Source organism: Perissodus microlepis, chromosome 12 (genome assembly GCF_051167445.1).
Source record: "Perissodus microlepis isolate ML-2025 ecotype Zambia chromosome 12, ASM5116744v1, whole genome shotgun sequence".
Taxonomy (NCBI): domain Eukaryota; kingdom Metazoa; phylum Chordata; class Actinopteri; order Cichliformes; family Cichlidae; genus Perissodus; species Perissodus microlepis.
Window position 1 is genome coordinate 19,097,609 of NC_140472.1, and position 27,589 is coordinate 19,125,197.

General features: G+C 40.8%; 1 protein-coding gene across 4 annotated transcripts in view; it reads left to right on the plus strand.

Annotated features, from left to right (window-relative positions):
- Positions 1-396: 396 nt before the first annotated feature.
- The window catches only part of ap1b1 (adaptor related protein complex 1 subunit beta 1), a 29,118-nt gene continuing 1,925 nt past the window's right edge, over positions 397-27,589 (plus strand). The window contains exons 1-23 of one of the 4 annotated variants that reach the window (XM_084946043.1): positions 397-503; positions 2,362-2,422; positions 4,399-4,504; positions 4,620-4,755; positions 5,036-5,281; positions 5,495-5,685; positions 5,790-6,011; positions 6,136-6,256; positions 6,359-6,454; positions 7,750-7,865; positions 8,822-8,987; positions 9,835-9,933; positions 10,575-10,834; positions 11,155-11,359; positions 12,061-12,081; positions 12,320-12,406; positions 12,989-13,018; positions 13,107-13,244; positions 13,323-13,468; positions 13,591-13,720; positions 16,791-16,875; positions 17,429-17,515; positions 18,071-18,225. In XM_084946043.1, the coding sequence (XP_084802169.1) occupies positions 2,386-2,422; positions 4,399-4,504; positions 4,620-4,755; positions 5,036-5,281; positions 5,495-5,685; positions 5,790-6,011; positions 6,136-6,256; positions 6,359-6,454; positions 7,750-7,865; positions 8,822-8,987; positions 9,835-9,933; positions 10,575-10,834; positions 11,155-11,359; positions 12,061-12,081; positions 12,320-12,406; positions 12,989-13,018; positions 13,107-13,244; positions 13,323-13,468; positions 13,591-13,720; positions 16,791-16,875; positions 17,429-17,515; positions 18,071-18,225 (2,880 nt within the window). In that variant the 5' untranslated portion in view covers positions 397-503; positions 2,362-2,385. Of the gene's footprint in view, positions 504-669; positions 805-2,361; positions 2,423-4,398; positions 4,505-4,619; positions 4,756-5,035; positions 5,282-5,494; positions 5,686-5,789; positions 6,012-6,135; positions 6,257-6,358; positions 6,455-7,749; positions 7,866-8,821; positions 8,988-9,834; positions 9,934-10,574; positions 10,835-11,154; positions 11,360-12,060; positions 12,082-12,319; positions 12,407-12,988; positions 13,019-13,106; positions 13,245-13,322; positions 13,469-13,590; positions 13,721-16,790; positions 16,876-17,428; positions 17,516-18,070; positions 18,226-27,589 lie in introns of those variants that run through there. The other 3 variants (XM_084946042.1, XM_084946044.1, XM_084946045.1) reach the window with 3 other exon arrangements.

The window sequence follows — 27,589 nt, forward strand, 5'->3', positions numbered from 1 at the left end:
ACATGTCTTTAGAATATGGTACCCAGGGAGAGAATGTAGACCATTCAGAGATGACTGGACAACAGGACCTTTTTGCTGTCATGCAACTGTGGACCAAAGTGCTATCTTTTTGTAGAAATTAGTATTTGGTGATCCTCATTTAACGCCTCATTTATGCACATAAACACTTGCTATCTCAATACAGTATAAACTGATACACAAAACACTGGCATAATATTATCAGTTGAAAGGTTTAGGCCATAGATTTTATTTATTGTATTTAGGTAGTGTTTTTTCTCAACTTCCCAAAAAACTACTCTGTATGTAGATTTAAGTAGCCGGATTGGAGCTGAAAAGAAAAGCGCACAGCGTTGACAGAGTTCCTGAATTTCTTTGTCTCATTATCACCAGCCCTGTATGAATGAGAGCTGACGTTGCCTGCCTGTTGTTATTTTGTTAAAAGACGGAAGTAAATCAAGTAGGAGGGGACGAAGGCCATAACAGTAACTGCTACGCTTGTCACGGTAAGATATTTGTGCTTGCTGAATTCACTGTATGGCGAGTTTAATTTTAACGCCAGAAGGTACGCTAATTCGTTGAGTAAGGTCTTGATTACCCCGACAGATTAAGAGCTTAACTATCCCGGCAAAGGCTTCCTTAAGTCCCTACTTAGAAGGTCATGTCTCAGCTTTGCTAGCCAGAGAAGTGGTCAGGCGCTAGCTGACACTGACAGGCACACTGCACCAGGCTGCTATCCTTTAGCATTAGCTTCATTCATCTACTCTAACTGCTGCAAACATGCAGGAGTGGGCAAATCAGTTATGCGTGAGTAGTGGATTGAAATGCACTTTTAAATGCGCAAATATCGGCTGCAATTTAGCTCATTTTGGGTTAACTACTCAACTACGTGTGCCTTCTTTCGTACAGACTCGAGCCAGCTATGCTAATGCTGTTCTAGCCTAATGCTAGCCAAGTAGAGAACATTTTCTCAACTTTGTGTTTTATCTAGCGGTGTAAGTTAACGACAGCTTTTGTTAAATACTTATGTTGTAAGATCAGAAGCTACGTAAGAGTACACGAGAGTTTCGGTGTCAATTTAGGGCGGTAGCAGTGTGCTTTATCGTACAAACGGATCGTAATCGGCTAACGTATTGCTAACTACGTCGACAGTTGGGCTCGGTTTTGGTTAACTTGTGGCTAGTTAGCGACTTGTCGGATGTCGACTGGTACCTGAAACCCGGTGCTCTAGTTAATGTGTTTTTCAGTACCATTAATAACAAGTTAACATGTCAGTCTAACAGGATTCATTCATAAATGTAGACGTGTGTTGAAGAGCCTAAAGGGTTATTTTGCGGAATATTGTGAAGGAATTTTATCTCTCTCTTTCTGTGTTCTACCATTTGACTGAACTGAATATAAGTGGGATTAATGAAATCATTATGGGTTTGTTTATTCACTGCAGCAGTATTTTTACATATTTGTAACACAGTAATAATAGATATTCAGTGCATAGTCAAGGAAACACTAACTTATTTCCATATCAGAAAGACTTTAAAGAGACAAATTCCACATATGTTAGTATGAACAAGCCATATATATGTTAAACATAAACTGCTGTCCAGTTAAGCTACTAGGTGTAGGTGGTTGAGTTTAAATACCTGACGCCAACCTAAACATTGGCCAGTGCTTAAGAAAGGTGAAGAGGATGGTGCAGGCAGGGTGGAATGGGTGTAGTTGAGATGTCAGGGCTGATTAGTGACAGAATACAACAGAAAGAATGTATGGTGGGATTGACAAACAGACAGGAGGCCAAGCTAAAGGTGGCAGAATTAAACGTGGCTTTTCATTTAGATTGACCAGGATGGATAAGATTAGTAAATCAGAGGGACAGCTCAGGTCGAGCAGCTTGGAGTCAAAGTTAGAAAGAAGGCTGAGGTGATGTGGATGCATTGGGAAAAGGATGTTGAATATGAAGCTTCCAGGCAGGATGAACAGACGGAGACTATAGATGAGATTTATGGATGGAGTGTGTGACAGGAGGATACTAGGGATTGGGTGAGATGGAGGCAGATGATCTGTTGTGGAGACCTCCTAAAAACGACCAGCTGTCCATAAGCCAAAAATGTCGAAATTTCATGTAAAAACACAGGTTTTATTTTTCCAATAGTATTTTAAGAGAAGATATTAGTGTCTGATTTCTTAACAGAATCCATTGTTTTGATTTCCGATAGATCCCTACCATTTATTCAGGAGAAGACAGGAATTCCTTTTATTTCCCTGTGCTTGCATTTCTAGTATTTCCTGTTGTTCTCGTGACGCTCCAAGTTTCCAGTCAGGAAAAGATTTCGCTATCATCTTTCTCATCCTGTCATTCGTTTGCAGGAGAATCGACAATTTGGATCCAAGATGACGGACTCCAAGTACTTCACCACTACCAAGAAAGGTTTGAAACTTTGTTCTTTAGAAGATTTAACATGGTAAACTCCTTAGTGCGAGATTATAATTATTGTTGTTGGTACCTACACATTATATTTATGCGAGTGCTTTGGGATTTATTGTCATTGTGAGCTGGGTTGTGCCAAATTATTATTTTTTACCTAAAGGGGACCTAACCTTTTCCCAGGTTGTTAAAGTACTTAATAGATGTTTTTTTTCTCGCTGATAAAACAAAAGTTCTGTAGATTCCCAGTAAAATGATTTGGCATGTATTTATTAACTTCAAGTCTATGAAGCCAAGCACATTTAGTTGTTTCAAGAGCATGCATATTCTGGTAGAGCTAGGATGTTACTGAACTATAAGGTAGATGTAAGTAAGGAAAAAACAAACAAAACAAAACAAAAAATGTACCTAAAGATGTCATCTCACGGCTTTGTATCAAAGTTGTTCCCAAGAACAAGAGCTTTGGCTTTTGTATATCAGATAAGACGTAGTGAGAATTAGCTCTCAGTGAGATAACTGCTGGGCCTCCTTGTATTTCAGCAGCTCCCCTCACACAATGTTTCTCTGGGAAAGCCTAGAAGCCCTCTTTGTTCTCTCACACAGGGCTTAAGAAATATAAACAGATGCTTGTAAATGATAGTGTACCAGACTCCTTGGTTTTTAAGGATTACCTGAGACATAAGAACAAGTTTCCTTCAAAATCTTCCCGCTGTTGGATCTGTCTGATGCTGTGTTGTGCAGTGTGGAGCTCACATGCAAAAGAGACTTTGAGTATTAATTTGCCTGGGAAACACTGAAGTCTGCCGATTCAAATTTAAGCTTATAATTTGCAGTGTGTAGTTTGTACCCTAATTAGGCAGCTGAGTTAGACTGCAATAAAAACTAAATTAAACGTGATTCTCAAATTAAAAAAAAAAATAAAATTCTGTGTACAGTTCACCACAAATAGGCAAACACACTCCTTTTGTGTTTATATTTGACAGACACTGTATACACTCTGCTTTAATAACACTGTTCTTTACTAGCTTTGTGTTTACACAAAGTCCTGCGTTTCCTCATCTCTGCACATGTCTGAGATAAGCTCAATGTAGCACAGATGTGCAGGATGAAAAAGACATGTTTGATATCTTTGTGCACCCATTGTGCAGATAATGACATTATTGTAACTGTAATGTGGCTGTTGAGTTTAGTATAGTAATGTGATTACAGTGCAATGCTAATTGTAGGGCAACTGTATGAATTTGTTTCGCTAAACTGCTGAAAGGTTTACAGCAGCAACATAAGTGCTTCTGTAAACATTTGCTGATGAACTCATTCACTCTCCAATGAAAAGATTACATTTTAAACTAATTATAGTTTTAGATAATTCAAGGAAATAATTGTTAAGGAAATAGCAACCTCCCAGAAGTATTTAGATGAAAACTACAGGTCTAGGTGTTTATTCTACAACCCACTCCATTGTTCTGTTGTGGGAGAAAAAGCTCTTGCACCGCGTTCATTATGCTTACAGCTGACAGAGAATTGTAAAATGTCAGCCAGTGTGTCCACTGTCTAGTTTGCACATTTTAATGTTGGCAAAGCACTTTCATCCTATTTGTGTACCAGTTGGATTACACAATAAGATGTTTCTAATTAAGATGTTTCTAAAAGATGCCCCTCCCCCCACTGGGCTCCCAGGCCTATCAATCACACATTCGCAAAAAGAACAATTTAATTATTGCTAAATACTGTAGTTAATTTAATAATAGTTTATATTTTCTATTATATATCTACACATATCAGAAGAAGGGTGTGTTTGAAGCTTTAAAATAAATTTAGTGGAGTAAAATGGAAGTGCTTTTCAGCCAGTTTGCTTCACAGGTCACTGACCCAAACAGGACTGGTGTTGACCAATCAACTCGCCCAGCATTTGTTTTTTCTAGCCATGGACATTTCTACCATTTCATGTTTTTAATCCTATCTCTGTCTCTTGTGTACAGGGGAGATCTTTGAGCTCAAAGCAGAGCTCAATAGTGATAAGAAAGAGAAGAAGAAGGAGGCTGTAAAGAAGGTCATTGCATCCATGACGGTGGGCAAGGATGTCAGGTGAGTTAGAGGGGAAAATATCAGTGAAAATCATGTCTACAAATGTAGAGTAGAACTGCATACATGAGCTCTCACTGTGAGCCATAAGTCGTATAACAGCTCGTCTCTCCTTCAGTGCTCTGTTCCCAGATGTTGTGAACTGCATGCAGACAGATAACCTGGAACTGAAGAAGCTGGTCTACCTCTACTTGATGAACTACGCAAAAAGCCAGCCAGACATGGCGATCATGGCTGTTAACACCTTTGTGAAGGTAAAGCTCAGTTTGTCATAAATATGTAGATGCTGTAAGAAATGATCAGCTGTTTAGGTGATCTTCGACTCCTGTTTTTTTTTTTTTTTTTTTTTTTTTTTTTAATTAATTAATGAATTTTTTTGTGCCAGAAATATCGTGGACCATTTTACATGGTCAAGGATTTTGATACAAACAAGAATTAAATCAAATTAAAAAATTGCTTGTGTAATGCAGGATTCTTTAGAAATTAATAAAATATTTGCAACAGAACTTCTGACCTCATTAAATCACCCATTAGGACTGTGAAGACCCCAACCCTCTCATCCGGGCTCTTGCTGTTCGTACCATGGGCTGCATCCGTGTGGACAAGATCACAGAGTACCTCTGTGAGCCTTTGAGAAAATGTCTGAAGGATGAAGATCCATACGTGAGGAAGACGGCTGCTGTTTGTGTAGCAAAGCTTCATGATATCAATGCCCAGTTGGTGGAGGATCAGGGCTTCCTGGACACCCTTAAAGATCTCATCTCTGACTCCAACCCTATGGTACGACTTTTTAACGAAGCCTTTTTAGCTGGCTGTTGAGCCAGCCGTGTTTCTTACATGTGACAGAGCTGCCTACAAGCCATAGCTCTATCGTTCACTGATAAGCCCATTGTTGGCGTGCAGATGTTGAACATGATGTCAGTGATCTCTTTTGTAAGTGGGCATGGTTTTCTTCCTGTTAGCATTTATCTGTGGCTTTGTCTTCATTTGTAGGTTGTCGCAAATGCAGTAGCAGCGCTGTCTGAGATTGCTGAGTCTCATCCCAATAGTAATCTAATGGACCTGAACCCTCAGACCATAAACAAGTTGCTGACAGCTCTTAATGAGTGCACAGAGTGGGGACAGATATTCATCCTTGACTGTCTGGCCAATTACACACCTCGTGATGACCGGGAGTCCCAAAGGTAAGGAGACGGCTTAGTCCTTGTGCTTGTCATTAAGTTCTATTCACTGTGGATTAGTTTTAATTTTCTGCTCTTCCTTTTCCAACATTAATAACACCTGCTAGCATCTGTGAGCGTGTGACCCCACGGCTCTCGCATGCCAACTCTGCAGTGGTGTTGTCAGCGGTTAAAGTTTTAATGAAGTTCATGGAGATGCTGCCCAAAGACTTGGACTATTATGGCACTTTACTGAAGAAGCTCGCCCCTCCACTGGTTACACTCCTCTCTGCTGAGCCTGAGTTGCAGTATGTGGCGCTGAGAAACATCAATCTCATTGTCCAGAGACGGTAAGCCTGAGGAGAGGGTCTCTTTGCCACGTCTTTAATAAACTGTAATATTTCAGTTAGACTCCTTTTTTTTTTTTTTTTTTTTTTTCTTTGTAAACAAGCAATGTTTAATGTGTCATTTCAGCCCAGAGATCCTGAAGCACGAAATGAAGGTTTTCTTTGTCAAGTACAATGACCCCATCTACGTCAAACTGGAGAAGCTGGACATTATGATTCGCCTAGCATCTCAAGCCAATATTGCTCAGGTAAGAAACCCACATCTATAATGCAACATTATCTAAGGATGCTCCCAAGAATAAATCTATTTAACACAATCCAGTGAGTGACACACATCTGTCCTGCTGTAGGTGCTGGCAGAGTTGAAGGAATATGCCACTGAGGTGGATGTGGACTTTGTGCGTAAAGCGGTCAGAGCCATTGGCCGCTGTGCCATCAAAGTTGAGGTAAGCGAAGGTGATGTCATCAGACGCTTCATTGGTTAAATATTTGTGTTAGCTACATAGTGAATGCCTAGGTTTGTTTGTTCACTTCGCTGGTAGTTGAAGATCACAGTGCTGTAAATAGTTAAACTACTTGCCACCAACCAGTAAGACGGAGTTTCAAACACAAGGTGGTGCTGTCATCATGGCATTGTTATGTGTTAGTTCCTCAGACAAATTGAACTACAGCTTATTAATATTTCCATTTTGGGGAAGTATGAGTATCCAGCACAGGATTCAATAGAACTTGTTACCGTTGACATTTAAAATGTGGTTTCATTGTGAAGTGAAATTAATCTTCAGTAAAACCAATGAAATCATTTTCTGCGCACTACACAGATGTTATCTACCACTGTGCATCAGGAAATATTCATGACTGTTTAAAAAAAAAAAAAAAGAAACCCAAAACAAACAAAAAACAAGTGTTGATGAACCGCTCTGCTGCTTCATGCTGTGCTAGTATGACTTGGTGGAAGTCCTGCTTTAACCACTTGCAGGCTGCAATTTCACCATAGACCCCACACTCTGTATTCTCCTGCTCTCCTCTATTCTAACCCTTTCTACTCCATTGCTGATTCCACGGCTGTCAACTCGGTTCTGTTAGCACCTCGCACAGAGAGCAAACATCAAATCCTGTGTCAAACTGACTCAACCTTCATGTCAAGGATCATCACTGGTGATGAGAGCTGGGAATCTGGCTGTGACCCAGAGACCAAAGAGCAGTTTTCAGTAGAAGAGCCCCACACTGTCACAGCCTGAAGGCAGCGCATCAAGTCCAGAGTAGCATGCCAGCATATTAACATTCATAGAGTTGTACACCATGAATTTGTCTCCTGGGATCCAACTGTCAATGCAAAGTTCTGCTAAAATGACCTGAGGTGTCTGAGGGACAACTTTCAGCAGACACGAGCTGAGCTGTGGTACATAGCATTGCTCATGCAATTGTGCACCCACCAACACAGTGACCACCCACTAACCCTAACCCGAAATAAAATCTTCTTTTAAAAAATGTACTGTTTAGACACAGTGGATGAGATCCAGCATGCTAAATGTTTAGAGTGGGACTTTCAAGGAGTAATACAAAAGTAGCAGGACTGTAGAAAGCGATGTGTCAAGGCTCAAGGAGATGTCCTTCAAGAGAATCTCATCCACATTAAAATCAAGCACAATTTTTTTTTTTTTTTTTTAAACAAGAACACTTACTGAACTACTTAATCTGCACACCAGTCATTTTTTCTTTATCTCTCTCTGTTTGTTAGCAATCAGCCGAGCGCTGTGTCAGCACACTGCTAGACCTCATCCAGACTAAGGTCAACTATGTGGTGCAAGAGGCCATTGTGGTCATCAAGGACATCTTCCGCAAGTACCCTAACAAGTAGGTTTCTTCTTGGACATGTTTGTTTTCACATTTTGCTAACTCTTTAATTACCTACATTCAGTTTAAAGAGTGCAGAGCACTTGAGTATGTGCTTTACTTAAAACTCTCTCTGTGTTTATATGAATAATCCTCACATTTATCAAATGTATGACAAAGACTTATAACCCTTATTTACATATGCTGTTATGCACATGTAGACACCTCATCATTCATTTCCTCTTGATCTTTAAATAAGCAGTGAAAACCTTTTGATCATAAAGACAAAGTGTTTCCCTCTAAAAACCTGCTTGTAGTCGACAGTACTTAATTGTACCTGGCTCAAAGGGTAGGTTGGTTTGTCTGGAGTACAACTTTGGCTGTGGATCCAGGGGAGTGCCTACACAGCTGCAAGGCTGTGAGCCTCTAAGGGAGCAGCTTTGCAATGTTTCCAGATCAGCATGCCTTGTGCGTTGAGCGACACGAGTCACTGCCCAGTAAAACCTTTGGATTTTCTATTAATTAGGCATTTGTGCTGTAGCATTTTTTTAATGAAAGCAATATGTAAATGAACTAAATTATTATCAAGCATTTTATGCAGATCAGAAATTCACCAACCACTGCAGAAAACCTCAGTTTGGCATGTTGCTTGCGAAAGACCCGAAAACCAAACCAGAGCTAAAAGGAGAGTGAATAATAAATTTACATTTGTCAGGGTGCCAGAAAACACGACTCCAAAGCAGTGTTAATGTTGTTCTGTGTCTGCTGGATATGAAAGTAGGCAGTTATTTGCTACTACGTATTACAAGCCAGACATGTGGTTGTTTGATCAGATTTTATTATGGTTATTTTGGTCCATCTCGGCGACAAACAGATGAATGCTGTTTTAAGAAAATAACTGCAATTTGCATTTTGTCAGTCTTGCGTTTAAGTGTCTCTGAATCTGATGCACTGATGCTTTGTGTCACTGTTTGCAGGTACGAGAGTGTGATTGCCACTCTGTGTGAAAATCTGGACTCTCTGGATGAGCCAGAGGCGCGTGCCGCCATGATCTGGATTGTAGGAGAGTACGCTGAGCGCATCGACAATGCTGATGAGCTGTTGGAGAGCTTTTTGGAGGGTTTCCACGATGAAAGCACTCAGGTGTATTTAAGAGGGTGTGGGGAGGTTGTTATTTGAAAAAGTCAATATTTAATGAAAGCTGCAGTAATAATTTGCCATCAGTGCTGGGAGTAACAGATGCGCCCTTTCAAGCAGGAAATCATTAAAACCACTGGTTAGCTGTAGCAAAGGAGTGAAAGGATGAGAAAGCATACACCATTTTGAAAGTACCAGAGACCTTTTTTTTTTAGTGAGCTTGCTCAATGATTAAAATAAGAAAAAATAAGGAAACAGTGGAACAAAATTTCTTGTGACTAACCGTGATTAATGAGAAGGCTTTACAATATTTCAGTGTGTCACTTCTTATATGTGGCTCAGGGGCGTATTTGTTGAAACACCAGCCTTTACTCTGAAGATCTTTCTGCCACAGCTCGCTGTCGGATTACACAGCTTTGCTTGGTGTTAGACTCTCCCTAAGTAATTGATTGATTCCCATATTATTGCCTTGGAAATATATTCAGTTTTTATTATTGACTGATGAAGGAAGAAGGACACGTTAAGCGCACTTACTCATTGTGTATTCTGTGAACATTACGCAGACCTAACACAAGGGACTGTATTGTCTGAGCTAACCAATCAGATATTAAACAATTTGTTTTTTGTGCTGTGCCGTGACAGAAATTTTGGGGCTGCAGTGCATGTGTAAAATTGTCTTAAACTATTTAATGCTAGAAAGGTGTGTCATTTATGTAAAACATATTAAAACCTCACTGCTTGTCTTAAACTGTCGCACAGTGTTAAAGTACATCTTAATAATCATTTATTCACTTGTTTTTAAAAGCAGTGCGTGAGCATTTGTAACACATTTGGTGTTCTCACTGGCCTCTAGGTGCAGTTGCAGCTCCTGACTGCAATCGTCAAATTGTTCCTGAAAAAGCCAACGGAGACCCAAGAGCTGGTGCAGCAGGTGCTAAGCCTAGCCACACAGGTGAGGGGGGCGGGGGAATAAGCAGTCTACGTCATACATGCTATTTTTCCTGTCAGCGCATATTTGACAGTGCATCCTTTATTGTCTGCTTTCCGAACTTTGTTGCTTATTTCTTTATTCTTTTAGTTAAACGTTATTAAAAGGGGCTTCCTATTTCTGTTCCAAAATCCAGACCTTTATAATCCTCTCACAGATTTACATTTATTCATTTCTTTTTCTTTTTCCAGTACTTGTGTATACTATTGGCAAACATGCCAAAAAGAAAATGGTAATTTCACCCCTAAGTCCAATTTTTATGCACACAAACATTTTTTTTTCTTGTAAAAGGCTAGCAGAAAGCAGCAATGTAGAGACAATGTGCCTCGCAACTTCAAAGAATGAATATATTGGCTATTCACTGAAGTAACTTTTAAGCTTACTTGATTTTGTTAGAACCCTGGGAGCTTTGTGCTTTTCTATGCTGAGAAAAAAAGTACAGTGTCAGATTGCCTCATACATTATCCAAATCTTACCACTACCCTAAGGCGAACTCCGTTTTTGATATCTTTGTATAACTTCTGGGCCAAGACAGAGTCGAACATTAAGTATTTATTAAACATACAACATAAAGACATTCCTTATGACTCATCCCTTTTTCACAGGACTCTGATAACCCAGATCTAAGAGACCGGGGCTACATCTACTGGCGTCTGCTCTCCACAGACCCTGTGGCTGCCAAAGAGGTGGTTCTGGCTGAGAAGCCGCTGATCTCTGAGGAGACAGATCTGATTGAGCCTACACTGCTGGAGGAACTTATCTGCCACATTGGTACTCTGGCCTCTGTCTACCACAAGCCTCCCAGTGCCTTTGTTGAGGGCAGCCGCGGAGTTCAGCACAAGAGACTCCCTGGCAGTACTGAATCGTGAGTCATAGACTTTAATTATTTTGACACTGCAGGCAGAGGGCTTAGTTTACTTGAGTGGAACTGCCCTCTTAACTATGGTGTTTTGCTTTCAAGAAAATCTGCTGAGTATAACTTGCATATAGTGCCAAGCTGTGGAGCATTTCTTTGTTTGTTCCTTCTTTCGGATGTAATTCATTACATCCATTTACCATTATTCATATGAACTCGATTGAGTTTTATCAGGAGTTTAATAACAAATTAGGGGCTTCATAATAACCAAAGTTGTCATAATGCATATGGCTTAAACATCATCTCCCCCCTCCCCTTGCTTTTACCAGTGGGGAGAGTGAGAGCCCTGACACAGCTTCTGCTGCTGCAGTTTCTGATGCCCCTCCAGCTGTCATCCCATCCCAGGGAGACCTGCTGGGAGATCTTCTCAATCTCGACCTGACACCTCCCACCACCACTGGACCATCACCACCAGCCTCTAGTGGCATGCAAATGGGTGCTATGGACCTTCTTGGAGGAGGACTTGACAGCCTGGTATGTCTTCTGAACATGATTATTTAAGTGAAATTGAAAGGCTGTTTATTTCACCCAGAGGTTTAACATTAAAGACGCCCAGTAACGATAACAGGGGGCCAAGCAGCCATGCAACATACATACAAGCCGCTTCTGGTAAACAATTGAAGTGAATGTTGGTGCACTAAATGGAGAAGTGTTGACTGATTCTTTCCACAAAGTTTTATGGCTGTGCCTCAACTGTAACCAGTGGGTTGCAGCTGAAGATCCATTTATGCGAAAAACAGTGGATCACTTTGATAAAGCCAAGTTTATCGATGCTCATGGCTACTTTTGACATACTGGATTTTAAGAAGTTTCAAAACATTTTTCAGGCCATTTTTTTCCAACTGGGACAGATTCAGGCACATTCTGATTTTTTCAAACTTTGCTGGAACCAGTCAAAATCTCAGTGTTTGATATATTGCCACCAGACTTGATGTATGGACTCTCCATGTCATCTGAAAGTTGTCTGACCACTGATAGAACAACACATTAATAACAGGGGGAAAAAATTGACGTGATGAGCTCAAGTTGCCATGGCGACTGCTTGGCCTCCCCCTCATCACTGCTTGCAGCTATTGTATCCTTGTATTGTGTCCTTTTCTACCTTTTGGTACCTTTTTCTTTTTTCTTTTGACTGTTGTATTTATTCCCTTCTTTGTTCAATGCTGCACCTGCAGATGGGGGATGAGTCTGAGCCGGTAACTACGTGGAAGGGGAGGGCTTAACATTTATAAACCATATCAGGCCATTATAGAATATAAAAACTGTTTTATTATGTTTTTTTTTTTTGTTTTTTTTGTTTTTTTGAGAATGTACCTAAATCTCTTCATTCATCATTATCATCTTTATTGTCCTGATATATGTCGTAAACATGATGTCAAATCCTTAAGTCCATCTCTTATCTCTGGGCTCTGTGGTGTCTCATCTTTCAATCAGCCTCCCATTCCCCTGCGGATGGACACTCCTCAGTCACCTCAGCTCCCACATCAATCCCCATCGCCCCCAGATTACAGCCCCACTGAGGTTGGTCCAGGGGACCGTGCTGGACCACTAAAGGCCAGCACCAGTCTTGAACCCTTCTCTTGTCCCCTGTTGTGCCACCGTGTCCCCTCTGAATAGTCATCCCACAGTGATATTAGTCTGTTTGCACTTTGCACTGTCAGTCCCCCAACCCCCCACCCCCCCCACCCCACCCACCCACACTCCCTGTAGGTGAGATTTTAATGACTCACACCTGTGTTTTTGGTCAAAAAATTTCTTTCCGTGCACAGTAGTTTAGCTTTGTCACAGTGTGAAGTCGCAATGACAGTACACCTATTTATTGAGCAGCAGTTTAACAAAAAGCTCTTGGATTTCAACAACCAGTAGGCAGAACTTGTGGATGGTAAAAAGTGAAGTACATAAAAGGAGTCTTACTATTCTTTTATCTCCCTTTTGCTGTTACTTGATATAATGATATAAACCCCATAGCTGTCATCATTCACCAAAAGACATTTTAGACTTCCACCCCCCACCCCTCAATCCACCTCCTTAAACTTGTCAGAAAATAATTTAATACTGCACTAAATAACTTCAATTACTTCTGTGCTTTTTCATTCTGCTCAGCTTGGAGGAGACCTTGGTGGAAGTCCTGCTGTAAGTCATTTTTCAGAATTTTTGTTGGCCTTTGATTGCTCAGTACAAAGTGACATTGAATGTGAACATGTTGCTTTGTAACCCACAGATTGGGGCTGGTTTTGGTGCTCCCCCAGCTGCAATGCCAGCCTCTTTCAGTGCCCCTGTCAGCGGCGGTCTGGATGACCTGTTTGATCTCGGAGGGGGAGTTGGTATGCCTATGGGAGCCTACAGCGCCCCCAAAACTGTAAGTTTATATAAGCTGGGGAAAGATAAAAAAACCGAAGAGATCCTTCAGAAAATAACTGATCTTGTCTCTGTTAAGGTTTGGCTTCCAGCTTTGAAGGCCAAGGGCTTGGAGATATCAGGCACTTTCGCCCGCCGTTCTGGGGTCATCCAAATGGAGATGACCCTCACCAATAAAGCTATGAGTGTCATGACTGATTTTGCTATACAGTTTAACAGAAACAGGTAAGACCAGCTAATAATCCGTACAGGGTTTTCACAAGATTGAAGCTTGATACTATAGACCTTGAGCAAACCCTGCAATGGATGCTCATGTTTGCCTTTTTCTCTTCTTTGTCTCGCTTAAGCTTTGGTCTCGCTCCAGCTGGTCCACTGCAGGTTCTAACTCCTCTCAGCCCAAACCAGAGTATTGAAGTGACTCTTCCCCTCAATACTGTGGGACCTGTCATGAAGATGGACCCTCTTAACAACTTGCAGGTATAACCTTCACTTGTGTTCATTTCCCCTGAATTATTTATGGCATTGCTACTTTTTGTTTTGCTTGAAATGACAGTGTTATTCTGTCCTTGCTTCTGTATTCGTTTTCCATGAATCCAAACTTGGCTGAACTTTTCAGCGTCACAGTGTGGCAGTAACATAAGCTATCAAACACATGACTGGTGTCGAGAACAAATCGGAATAAGTGGTTACATGTTTCCACTGTTTTTGAATTTTCAACACTTAATCGTCCTGAAATTTGACTTGATATTATGACACCCATTGCATAGATTCTGTAAGTTTAAATGGATTTGGCATGGTTATTTAAGGTTTTTCATAATTAAGCAGAGTAATGTTTCTGTTTAATCTGTCAAATTCTAAATTAAAGTTCACAAAATTTTAACTTATGAATCATTTAACCTGATATATCCAGTGGACTTCACTTGAAGTCTTGACCTGAAGATATGACCATATGTTGTAACTGATTAGTCAAGCTATACTGCTGAATTCCCACACTGTAAACTGTAATGTGATTAAAGCGTAAAACAGACTTCAGAGCCATAATGATTTGTTGAAAATGTTAAAAAAAAAACAAAAAAAAAAACGCAGAGGCTGTCTGCTTCTTGATTAGGGCGCCTCTTTTAACTGGCCAGCATGGTGGATGGGTGCTGTGTGCAGCTGGAGAGGGAAGATAAGAGCGCCTTAGGGGGCGATGGAGGTGGGATTGGTCATTAGTGGTCTCACAGCACATGGCTCTTTTGTTTCTCCTGGCCTCAGTAGCCTCGCTAACCTTTCTGCGGTGCTGCCTCACGGCCCCGCTTTGATGGTTACTGTTGTGGGTTTGACATCTCCTGAGATATGTGTTGTATTTTGTTGTGATGAAGGTGTCACATAATATTCTGAGTGCTCTTTTAACTATTAACGTGTCGAAGCAGTTTGTTTCTTACACTCGTACGCTGGCAACATCTGGACACAACAGTTAACTGAGTCTCATCCAAATAATAATAATGCTGCAGTGGAGACTTTACCTGAAAAATGACAAGCTACTCCTGCATCTTTTTGTCCATAAAAGGGGACTTTACAGAGCTGGAAACTATTGTGCTACCAGTAGATTAACTTGAAGGTCATGTAATGTAATAATGTGTTAGATACTATTAGACTGGAAGTTTGTTTTTTCTTTATTTCATTTCTCTACAGTAGATGTCAGACCCCCTCATCTTGGGCATCTAACCCTTTTTAATAGACCGCTAGATCACAAATGTTCAGAATGGAGCTTTGTGGTCTTTTTTTTTTTTTTTTTTGTGCTGTCCTGTGTTGCACTCAGGAATAAGATGTCCTGTAATGAATAATTCATGAGCCATTCTTCTGCCATGCTCTGTTTGAACTCGCTGTTCTTCTTTCAGCACCTCTTTGTTCAACAGCCCGATCAGTATCACTGGCTGCCGCTTGTTACTTCGTGTGCTTGCTTTCAACCACAAGTCGCTAGAGTGTTTCTGTATCCTGTAGTTTTGCCTTGCATAGACTATGAATTGTCTGTTTAAAGCCTGTGGCCAACACATTTTTTTAAATAATTTTATATTTATATATTTTTATTGTTGTAAATCATATTTCAAGGCTGTTTGTAGACAGTTAATTTGATTATATTTAGATCTTTGGTGATAAGGTGAGGGGCCATTTATGAACACGACTTTTAGTAATGATGTTATAAAGTGGAGTCCAAAAGTTTTTTTTCCTGTATTTTTATGTCCACCTGCCAGTAGTGGGAGTTTGGTGCTTTAGGAAATGTTCAGGTGGATGTGATGTGCTCATTAAAAGTTGAATCAAGTACATAAACTTGCAAATATTCCTTGATTGCTATAAAAATAGCTCCTCTTCAAGTTTCCAGGCTGAACATTGGTTACTTGTAGCATTGTGATAGTGAGAAATGTGCCTTCAGAACTAAGTGAAAGTGTCAGAAGTCAATTTGTTATTCTGAGAGATGAGAAGATTTCTCTGTGTCAAGTCATGTCTGAAAGTTTCTGAGGGGGTTGTGCATTACACTACTCTAAAACAGTGTGCGGAAACTGGATCAGTTTCATCCGAAGCATGGTGAGACGCAGCGTAAGTGAGCACACCATCACAAGATCAACAAATCAAGTTTTTTTTCACTGAGAGGTAGAAAAGCAACTTCAGCACTGATGCAGAATTTCCTGAATAAAGAATAAAAGGCTTGAAAACTTGTGTCAAAACAAGGCTGTCTAGTAGTCGACTCAAAGATGTTTTGCAGCTTTAAAACATTTGTCAGGAAGAAAAAACAAAATCAAAACACTCAGTTAGCTTAGAAATACCAGTGGAAGGAAAAAAATACTATTTTCTATTTACCATTTCCACATTTGTGGCTGTGACAGAGGAGTGTATGTAAAGAGAGAAACCCTGTGGGCTGCATCTGTGTAGTTAAGGATTTGTACTGCTGCAGCCATAACCCACCTTAGATGTTTTCCACAGTGATCTGAAGACCAAGCAACGCTCCCCGTCCTGGACCTTCCTCCTTTGTCATGTTATGTAAACTCCTGAACATTTGCGGGGACTTGAACACTGAGGAAGCGAAGCCTCAGTGTGCTATCAAAAACGACTCTTTGTATCATTGTCAGATCACGCTGGGATAAAATGGTTTATCCGCTTTGAGCAAATGTGTCCATTTCCAAGCGGCTCCAGGGCTGCTGTCATTAAAGTAAAAGGAGGCAAACCAATACGTGGTTATTCTGAAAATTGGAGATGGAGCTTTTCAGTAAAATTGTTAAGCTGGTATTAACATTTTGTAATGAAACATTAAGGATTAAATTTGAATCAAATGCTTAATAGGAGCAGTGGCCTCAGACTGTTGGGCTCCACCGTGTTAATACCTCCGCATTTGTGTTTTTGAATGCACAAGTTATCGTAACAACTTGAGCTGGTTATTTAGTAAACAGTGCACATAAGCAGTAATGGCCATCCTTGGAGGGCACTTGGAATGTAATTACTCATGTAATGCTTCATGTTTGTCCTCCTCTTGTCTTCCCTTCCCCCTCTTTCGATGTAATCATACTTGCAGGTGGCTGTTAAGAACAACATTGACGTATTCTACTTCAGCTGCCAGTACCCCATCAGCATGCTGTTTGTAGAGGACGGGAAGATGGGTGAGTGTTCCTTGGCAAAATCTCTTCACTTAAAAAGGCCGAAGCCCATCTGACGTCAGCGATAGACACGTACGTCAGTGTTTGAGTGAAGGTGACTGTTCGGCGCATGTGACGCAGTCAGTGACGTAGATGTATGCAAGTGTCCAGCTGCTTGAACAAACTCACATCTTGGGGCTGCACAGCTACTACTCCTCGATTGCACACCAGTGATATTTTCTGCCTTTTTTTTTTCTTTTCCACGTTTTGTTTCTTGATGTCATTTGATTTATTCTGTGAAAACGTGTTGGCATTTCTCCCTGTGGAGCTTTCTGATGGGGCTAGCAGCAGGACTGCAGCCAGAGGCTGAGATTTAATGCTCCAGAGCCTGAACAACAACAGGAAGTCTTGTGCTAAGCGGCTCACTCATTACTTGGACTTTTTTTTGTTTTTTTCCCCCTCTTTAATGCAGTATGTACATTTCCCTTACGAAAAAAATCGACTATGCTTTCAGATGTGCATTTGATTGTGTGCTCTGACAATGCACTCATCACTAATTATATCTCTTCCTCCACAGAGCGGCAAGTTTTTCTTGCTACATGGAAAGACATTCCTAATGACAGTGAGGCCCAGTTTCAGATTAAAGACTGTCATCTCAGCTCAGGTAAGAAGGATGGTTGGAGAATGGAGAGTGCACTTGCTTAAAAAAAAATCCTATCCAGACATATTCAGTAGCTTCTGTAGCCAGCACAGTCCACAGCTCAGAATCAGATCCTCGGTAATGAAGCAAATTGTATTTGATGGGAACTCATCAGCTGTAGTCCCTATTTATGTGTGATAATTTAGTTTTACACAAGTGTTAGAGCAGCTGAACTGGAGAAGAATTCCTAATGATGGCCTAATGGAGATTTTCCCCCCCAAAGATTAAATTTCATCTTGATGAACATAGAGAGAGCATTTCATGTCCTGCTTGGGCACAAGAGTGAGACGATGGCTGAGGGGAAAATTCTAAATGAGTGGCTGCGTCTCTGTTGCACTGACAGCCTGGAGTGAAATTTTAAGAAGTGGAAATAAAAGAAATCCGTAATGATTTGGTGCGTTTTAATAATGGTTTTAGTCGCTGATCGTGGCAGAAGTCAGTGAGTAACTCCATATTAAGTAATCGCTAAACTAGCTTAAAACTGCAATTTAACAGTGTTTCATTATGCTTCCTCTACAGATGCAGCCTCTAACAAACTGCAGGGTAGCAACATCTTCACCATAGCCAAGCGCACAGTGGACGGTCAGGACATGCTGTATCAGTCCATGAAGCTCACCAATGGCATCTGGGTGCTGACTGAGATGAGGGTGCAGGCAGGAAACCCAGTCTACACAGTGAGTACTGCTGCCCTGCTGCCTGTGCTGTGGTGCTTACTCATGACCAGGAATATGGCTCCTTTCAATATTTTGATGTTGACAGTAAATTATCACAACTGCAGCATATTCATGGGCATTTTTTTTCTGCTAAAGATGATTCTTATAACCTGTTCTGGGATAACATAATAATAATAATACATTTTATTTATAGGCGCCTTTCAGACCCTCAAGGTCACCTTACAGTAGCACGTAAACAATACCATAAAAAACATAAGAAAAATGTGTATATAGCAAACATGGTAGATAAAATTTAGACATAAACAGTCATAAAAGTATAAAAGCAAATATAAAAACTGAGCAAGGTAAAAATGGCCTAAGACAGATCAGGTGTATGCAATTCTAAACAGATGGGTTTTGAGTAGTGATTTAAAAGTGGTGAGACAGTGTGTGGTCTGTAGAGCAAGTGGAAGTGCATTCCAAAGTCTCGGGGCAGAACAACTAAAGGCTCTGAGTCCCATGGTAGTCAGGCGAGCAGGTGGAACTGACAGAAGGGAAGCTGAAGAAGAGCGGAGTGTACGAGGGGGTGAGTATGTATGGAGAAGATCGGATAGATATGGAGGAGCAAAGTTATGAAGCGCTTTGAAAGTGAGAAGCAGGATCTTGAAATTGACACGGAGGTGAATTGGGAGCCAATGGAGCTGTTTAAGAACAGGTGTTAGATGTTCAGTGGATCTAGTTCTGGAAATAATACGAGCAGCTGTATTTTGAATCAACTGCAGTTTATGGAGGGATTTATGAGGTAAACCATAGAGAAGAGAATTACAGTAATCCATACGAGATGTGACAAGAGCATTGACAAGTATGGCAGTACTGTGTGGTGTGAGTGAGGGACGAAGACGGTTAATATTACGGAGATGAAAGTAGGAAGACCGAGTGATATTATTTATATGTGCTGTGAAGGACAGAGTGCTATCGAGAATGACACCAAGACTCTTAACCTGAGGGGAGGGTGTGACAACAGAGTTATCAGTGGATAACGAAAGCCTGGTTGGAACTGTAGTCAGTTTTGATCTGGTGCCTATTAAAATGAATTCTGTTTTATTGCCATTAAGTTTAAGAAAGTTGTGAGTAAACCAGACCTTGATTTCACTTAAACAGTCAGAAATGGATGTGGGTGGGAGAGTAGCTGTGGGTTTGGAGGATAGGTAGAGCTGGGTGTCATCTGCGTAGCAGTGAAACTGGATGTTATGCTTCCTAAAAATATTACCTAGGGGTAGGAGATAGATGATAAAAAGTAAAGGACCCAGGACAGAGCCTTGGGGTACACCGGAATTAACTGGAGTAGATACTGATCTGTGAGGGAGTAATTGAACAAACTGTGAGCGGCCAGAGAGATAAGAAGTAAACCAGGCGAGTGCTGTACCATTGATGCCAATAGATGCTAATCTGTGAAGGAGGATGCGGTGGGAGATAGTATCAAAAGCTGCTGTAAGGTCAAGGAGAATGAGGATGGATATAAGTCCAGAATCAGCTGCAAGAAAAAGATCATTGGTGATTTTTACTAGGGCTGTTTCTGTACTGTGACATGAACGGAAGCCGGACTGAAACTGTCCGTACAAGTTATTTCCAATGAGATGATGATGAATCTGTGCAGCCACTATCTTTTCAAGAATTTTTGCTAGGAAAAGGAGATTTGAAATTGGCCTGAAATTATTTAGATTGGAGGGATCTGAACCATTCTTTTTCAGTATTGGAGTTATTATTGCAGTTTTAAGAGAAGAAGGAACAGAACCAGATATAAGAGAGGAGTGTATGATATTAGCAATCAGTGGGGCAAGAGACGGGAATGAGAGTTTAACAAGATTTGTCGGCAGTGGATCAAGTTTACATGATGATGACTTTAAGTTAGTAATTATGGAAGATAGCTGAGTTATTATGGGAAGTTCAAAATTGGATAGAGAGGATGACAGCTGAGAAGGACAAAAAAAGCAGATAAAACAATTGACCATTTCACAGGACGAGGGCAATTGTTGATGAAGATTCTCAATCTTGGTGTTTAAAAAAAAAAAAAAAAAAAAAAAAAAAAAAAATCCATAAATTTGTTGCAAACTGTGGCAGAGTGTGTATGTATGGCAAAGGTATCTGGGGGTTTAACAATATTATGCAATGTAGAAAACAAAGTGCGAGTGTTTCCTTCAGCAGATTCAATAACAGAGGTGTAGTAAGCAGATTTAGCATGATGAATAGCTTCTTTATAGTGTTGTATATAACTGAGATACATGTCCTTGTGAATAGCAAGTCCTGTTTTCCTGGAGAGACGTTCTAGGCGGCGTCCAGTAGCTTTAAGTTGGCGAAGTTCAGATGAGTACCATGGCGCAGAGCGAGAGAAAGAAACAGTTCGAGTTGCACCAATTAAAAAATAAAAACATGTAAATTGTATGCTAAATGACCCATTTTACCTTTTTTTTTTTTTTATTCATAATTGTTCTCACATAATGTTTTTCAAATTTACTTTGGTTCATTTAAAAGAAGCATTTACAGATTTTAAAGAACTGCTTGTTTCATACACAGTAAGGCAGTATTATACAAGCTAATTTGACTAAAAAATAGTCCTATTCCCCAGATATTCTAAGCTTTGTTGGAAATTTAATGGTGCTGTAAATGTCCCATCTTCTAAACAAGCTCTATTATTACATTTATTCACATTAACGTTATTGGGCAGCTGTAATTGATGCCCTCCATAATAACTGAAAATTCCCATTTTGTTATGTTTTGAAATATTCATAACTGATGAATCAGACAGACTTGTATATCAGCCACATCCTGAATTCTCACAATCATAAATAACGCCGTAAAGAGTGAAACCTCCGATTTGCACTTTTAGCAGAAATTAAAGCCCGGTTAGAAAATTAAATCAGTACGATGGAGTTAAATAATAGTGGGCACTGCATATTACAGATGGAGACAAATGACATTAATATCAGATCTGAACAAGCAGAGATGTGACGGGAATTAATGTGAAGTACTGAGCAGTCGATGTGCACTAGGGACAGGGATTGGATGGCGATGTGTGGTAGTGGGAGAAGTTTGCCTTCGGGCTTCCTGTCGGACAGCTTTTTTGCTTTTATGCTTTTGTTTTTTTCACTTGCAGTTTGATTTAGGTTAGGCAACAAAACCGCTCGGCCGGGTTCAGGAAAAGATTGTTTTGGGGCAAAATATACCGTTTAAAACTATGTCTGACCGTCACGAGCCGGTCTGAGGGAAGGAAACTTCTCTGATGTGCGTGGAGGGCTGTGGAAAAACACTGGCTATGACTTACCCGTGGTGACTCATCTGTGTGCGCATACATGTGTTGTTGTGCAGTTGTAGGGTTAATTGTTTGTGTGCTGTGTTGTTGCATGTGTCTTGCTTTGTCAGCACGCTGCAGTCGCCACTCTTGATGGATTGTTTTTGGCTTAGAAATTCTGTATAACTCCCCTAGAACGATGACCTTGGTGTGACTCTCCTCCCTGCTCATCACTCAGTCTGCTTTCAGGTCATGTTTTATGTATAAGGTGGCATTAACTGTCTTTTTGTTTTCTTCTGTCTAGACTAGGCAATTTGTTAGTTGCGTTAAAGTCTCAGAATTTTGAGGTGGTTTTACACCTACCACGGTTAAGCCTCTTTGGTCAGATCACATCCTGATGTGATACAGGACAAAATGTGACTGAAACAGGGAAAGCAGAAGGGGTTTGTTTTCTACCTTGTACCCTCTGAACTCCACATGGTTTCTCGGTGTGACTGTAAGTGCTTTTAACAAACGTATATTCAGCAACGATAGGACCAGACTTTAAAGTAAACCACACGCACAGTATGTATCCTGACGTTCGTCCCTCGGAGCGACTGCCTGCTGCACGGGCCCCGTGCTCTCTTGGCACAGAACATTAAAGCCAAGCTGCCAAAGCCTTTTGTCGGCAGCTATTTTTAGACCTGAAGAAGCAAAGCCGTAACACTGTTTTCTGGGTTCTATTGCACGTCTGAAGATGAGACATGAAACGGTTCTAATTCACTGACATTAGTAGACACGTATGGTGACGTGCTTGAGTTTTGCTGCTGCTTACACATGCAGTTTTTAAGGGTTGAACATAGCTGCCCTATTTTCCTCCTATCTTAAAAGTTGATTAGCTTCAGCTCTTCTATGACGCTGTGTCCCAATTCCACATCCCATGCTGCTTCCTGCTCGGTTTTATTCTACGCTTCACTAACAATGGAAAAGTGAGTAAATAGTGGAAGCCGTGTGTGTGGAACAGTGTTTTTTACATAGTGGAACAGTGCTAAGAAGTGCTGAAGTGTCCTACACAAGCCTAGGAATGATTATGAGCACTAAAGCAAATCTACCTGCAAATTGGCAGCATTGTAAATGTAGCATTTGAGCTGAGGGTAGCACATTAAGGTGTTAATTCTTTATATGAGCAACATCACAGTCTATTGTGTGTTGTCAAATTGTTTTCAGAATGTATTTTGCCATCTTGCCATTATGGCAGCTGTGGATTTAGTAAATTGTCTGTCGCTCCCAGATTTCATTAGCCTGGGAATCAGACAAATCTGAGAGCTCATGCTTCATTTTCTCTGGCACGGTGTGTCTCGCCCCCTCACCCGTTCACTCAGATTTCCACTCACTGTTACCAGTAATGGTGGCCTAATTATAGCCATTTTTGATAATGCGAGGTGGCTTTTATTTGATGACCAGCATCTTTGCATGCTGCATCTTGTTTGTTTTTCCATCGCTAAGTGCCGTGTCATACGTTTGGCTGCTCTCAGTGTTGTAGATTGGTCCGGTTCCTGCATTTAGGTCCGTGTTTGTTGGCAGTGAAAGTTCAAAACTGAACTGAGATCCCAAACAGGTTTGTACCTGCGTTTCTCATCCGACACCAAGCTGACGTTCTCATTTGACTCTCTCAGTTAGGCTCGTGTACACTTTACCGTATTTACAGTGGCGAATAGGGATGCTGCTCATCTTTTTGACATCACGCATGGGCTTCTCATCTGCCATGTCCTGTCCCCATGGCAACAATGTGACCAGTGTTGTGGGCTGACTTATTTATTTATTTTTTCTTCTACCCACCACTTTAGCTGGTAAATCTGAGGGGTTTTGGTAAATAGAGAAGTCTGCTGAAAACGAAACACGTGAGCAGTTTCTCAACATAAACGTAGATGAATAGTTTTCTTAAAAATCTCTAATCAGAATTGCAAAATCTCTAATAGAAGGGTTTGTGTATGTCACTTTGATACCATTATGGGTAGCATTATAAATCAATGCAACAGACTACTGAATTATTTTGGAGATTTTACATGAATATTGCATCTAAAATCAAATTATTTAGATAGAATTTTATTTCAAACATGCAAAAATAACTGAAATAACAAGAGGAAAAAGAAAACAAAACTTACAAATCATCAAGTTTTCATGTGTATATTTATGTCTACAGAATGTGTGTGCTCGAAAAGGAGTTGGATGAAGTTTATACTTTTCCTGTTCCTACCCCCTTATTTCAAATTTCATTGCTTACAAATCCATATCTATCCATATCTCTCAAACATAGTATTCACAAAACGAAGTGTGTTGGTTTTTAACTGAAAAATAACAAAAGTAGACGTACATTTCAAAGATGAGCTACAGTTTCATTATTTTATTTTTCCAATGCAAAGAACTGCTGGGCACATCTGCACATGCGTTCAGTTCATCTACATCAGAGCGCCAATGGGGCACGGGCTGCTGGCCTGCTTTTGCTTTTGCTTTGAATGTTTTTGTTTTACTTGGGGCGACCATGGCTCAGGGGGTTGGGAAGCGTATCTGTAACCGGAAGGTCGCCGGTTCGATCCCCGGGCTCTCTGTCCTGGTTGTTGTGTCCTTGGGCAAGACACTTTACCCTACCGCCTACTGGTGTTGGCCAGAGGGGCCGATGGCGCGATATGGCAGCCTCGCTTCTGTCAGTCTGCCCCAGGGCAGCTGTGGCTACAACTGTAGCTTGCCTCCACCAGTGTGTGAATGTGAGAGTGAATGAATAGTGGCATTGTAAAGCGCTTTGGGTGCCTTGAAAAGCGCTGTATAAATCCAATCCATTATTATTATTATTATTATTATTATTATTATTATTATTATTACTTGTTTCAGACTGTGAATTTGTCAATAAATACTCAGCTCACCGACTCCACTGTTAGAAAAACAGCCTCAGACATTCCCATCTCCATTCCTCACTGAACCCTCAGTGCAGTCTGGTTTGGGTTTTTATTTTTCATCTCCGGCCTTTTCCCCACACAAACCTGCTACCAGCAACTGATGTAGATTAAATGGGTACATCTTGGAAAACAAAATCCTCAGACAGTGTTTGTCTTTCTGTGCATTTTCTTTGAGCTCATGAATGGCTTCCACCATGCTGTAACCTTACCTGCTGATTCTGGCCTGTGTGCTATGTTGTATCTGATCGTTGTTGTTGATATCTAAAGAGAACCTGGCTGCTGTTTTCTCACCTTTTTTTTTTTTTTTTTTTCCTCCGTTTTATTCACACTTATGCAAATATCCAATCTGCTGCTGTTCTGTCTGGGTCTGCCTTCTGGTCTCACTCACAGTCCTCCTCTTACAGCTTTTTGATAAAAATCCATCTATGGAGGATGGATGACATTTGCAGACATAAGAATTTCCACACATCAATTTGAAATCGGTTAATCTTCTGCTGAGCTTTTTGAACCTTTGACCAAAACCCCTGCATAACAACTTGGAGTTTAAAGCCCAGTTGTTTTGTTTTTCAGCTCTTTCATATCAAAGTATTTAGACGTGAGCATTTCATACGAATTTCAAACTTAATTGCAACACAACAACAGTTTTACTTTAATGTCGTTGCCTTTGATTGAAGCGGATATAGCACAGTTTGATTAGTGTTCCATGTAAAAATCGTATTCTTACACTCGCTGGCCAATTCATTAGGTACATTGGTTCAATTATCCATTAATGCGAATATCAATTAGCCAATCACATGACAGCAACTTGATGCATTTAGAAGTATAGATGTGGTGAAGACGACCTTCTGAGGTTCAAACTTAGCATCAGAATGAAGAAGAAAGATGATCTGAATGTGGTATGGTTGTTGGTGCCAGACAGGCTGGTTTGAATATTTCAGAAACTGCTGATCTGCTGGGATTTTCCCACAGAAGCATCTCTGAGACTTGGCTGAAAAATATTCAGTTAGCAACAGTTCTCTGGGCAGAAATACCTTGTTGATGTCGGAGGAGAATTGCCAGACTGTTTGGAGCTGATTAGAGGGCAACAGTAACTCAAATATCCACTCGCTACAACCAAGGTATGCAGAAGAGCATCTCTGAACCTACTATGGATTATAGTAGCAGAAGAGCGCATCAGGTGCACAGGCTCCTGAAAAATTCCACAATAACTGATGGGGGAAAAATGTTGCCTAGTTTGAGTCTCAATTTCTGCTGCAACATTCAGATGGTAGGAGTCAGAATTTGGTAGAAACAACATGAAAGTGTGGATCCACAGTTCAGGCTGCTGCCGGTGCATTGATGTGGAGGATAGTTTCCCGACACACGTCGGGTACCAACTGAGCGTTATTTTCAAACGGCCTCCAGAGTCATCAGATCTCAGTGCAGTAGAGCAGCTTTGGGATGTCGTGGGATCGGAGATTTGTGTCACGGATTTGCAGCAACTGTGTGACGCTGCCATGTAAATATGGATCAGAAACTCTGACGAATGTTTCCAACCTTTTGTTGAATGTTACTGTTCTTTGAACAACTGTTGCTAACAATGTATCTATCATTTAAACAGTCTCGGTTATTTTAAATAGTTCAACAGTCCACATGCTTTATGAAGACAGGGTTTTTATCATACTGTATCAGTCTGTCTTTGCTTTGCCTTATTGCAGTGCTGCTGTGCTTTATCACGGTGTAGTGGCTCAAAGTCTCCTTTATGCAGGTTTTACAGCAGATCTGCATCATTTTCAGACTCATTAATTACTCCAAAAAAAGCACATCCTACTGGTATTTATGCACAGTGTTATGTAAAGCCCAAGATTGTCTTGAAGAGCGATCTCCCCCTCTCACACAGTCCATCAATAATAGACACAAAGATGTGTTTTTCTTCCATTTCCTCATCCGATAAAACAAACATTTTAGCAGCAGGCTCTTGGCTGCAGACTCGAACACTGCAGTTTCTCGCAGTTGCTCTCTAACCAGCGGCTTGTTCACAGTGGCTGGAGCTTCTGCGTTTCTTCACATCTTCCTGATAGGAGCGTCTAAATGTTGCCAGCAGCAGCATGCATTAATAAAGAGCCTTGAGTGTACCAGTGCAGCACTGAAGGAGCTGTGCACTGTTACTGCTTCAGCTGACTGCAGCAAGCATTCCACACTCAATCACCTGCCTTTGATATTAATATTCAGAGTCATAGAAGGGGCCTGGTGTGAAATTCCCATCAGTCACTCATCAAATTCATTACTGATCGTTTTAATTATAATAATGGTGCCAAGTGTCAAAGTGTTTGCTGTGTAGTGTTGGTGATATTGAGTCAAGCACCAAAGAAAAAACAACGGTGAAATGATAAAATGTTAGAGAAGCTCGGGTCATCCTGTCCTTTTAGAATAAAGCACACAGAGCCATTACTCGTATTCAGGTACAGATTTAAAAGCAAAATTTTAAAATGCAGGACTAATCTGGACACGACACTCCAGGATTTAATTACTTATCTTCGAGTGCCGTTTTGTATTTGTCGCTGGAAACTAGAGTCACCTGGGGTCAGCGCTTATCGTAGGTGTGCTCGCCGTGTGACCTTCAGACTATTCCAGCTCCACTCTAGCGGAACAAATGTGATTCTAAGAAATGACAGTGATTAAAGCCAAAAGGCTCGCACTCTGATGATTTGTGAGCGCCGTGAGGGCAAGAAGAATGCAGGTTGTTCTCTTCAGTATGCCTTTTCGCAGAGACGTGGGGGTTATTAAGGGTTCCACTCATCTTAGGAGAAAGTGCGGCTGGTTTTCACTGCACACCAATTAATTAGCGAAACACTTTAGATTATTCAGAATCACTGTCTTTTGCAATTATTACACTTTTTTCTCTGTGTGTGTGTGTGTGTGTGTGTGTGTGTGTGTGTGTGTGTGTGTGTGTGTGTGTGTGTGTGTGTGTGTGTGTGTGTGTGTGTGTGTGTCCTGCAGCTGCCTTATGCTGCCTGTAAATAGTGTATTTCTGGATCTGAGGAAGTGACATCTGCAGAGTGATTGCAGTAAGATGGGGTGGAGGGTGGGGGGGGCACTTTGTGAAGCTCCATCTAATCCTAAACCTCCTCCCAGCTGAGACTGACATCAAAGAGAGAAGAAGCCTTCTCTGTTTTCTCCTGAG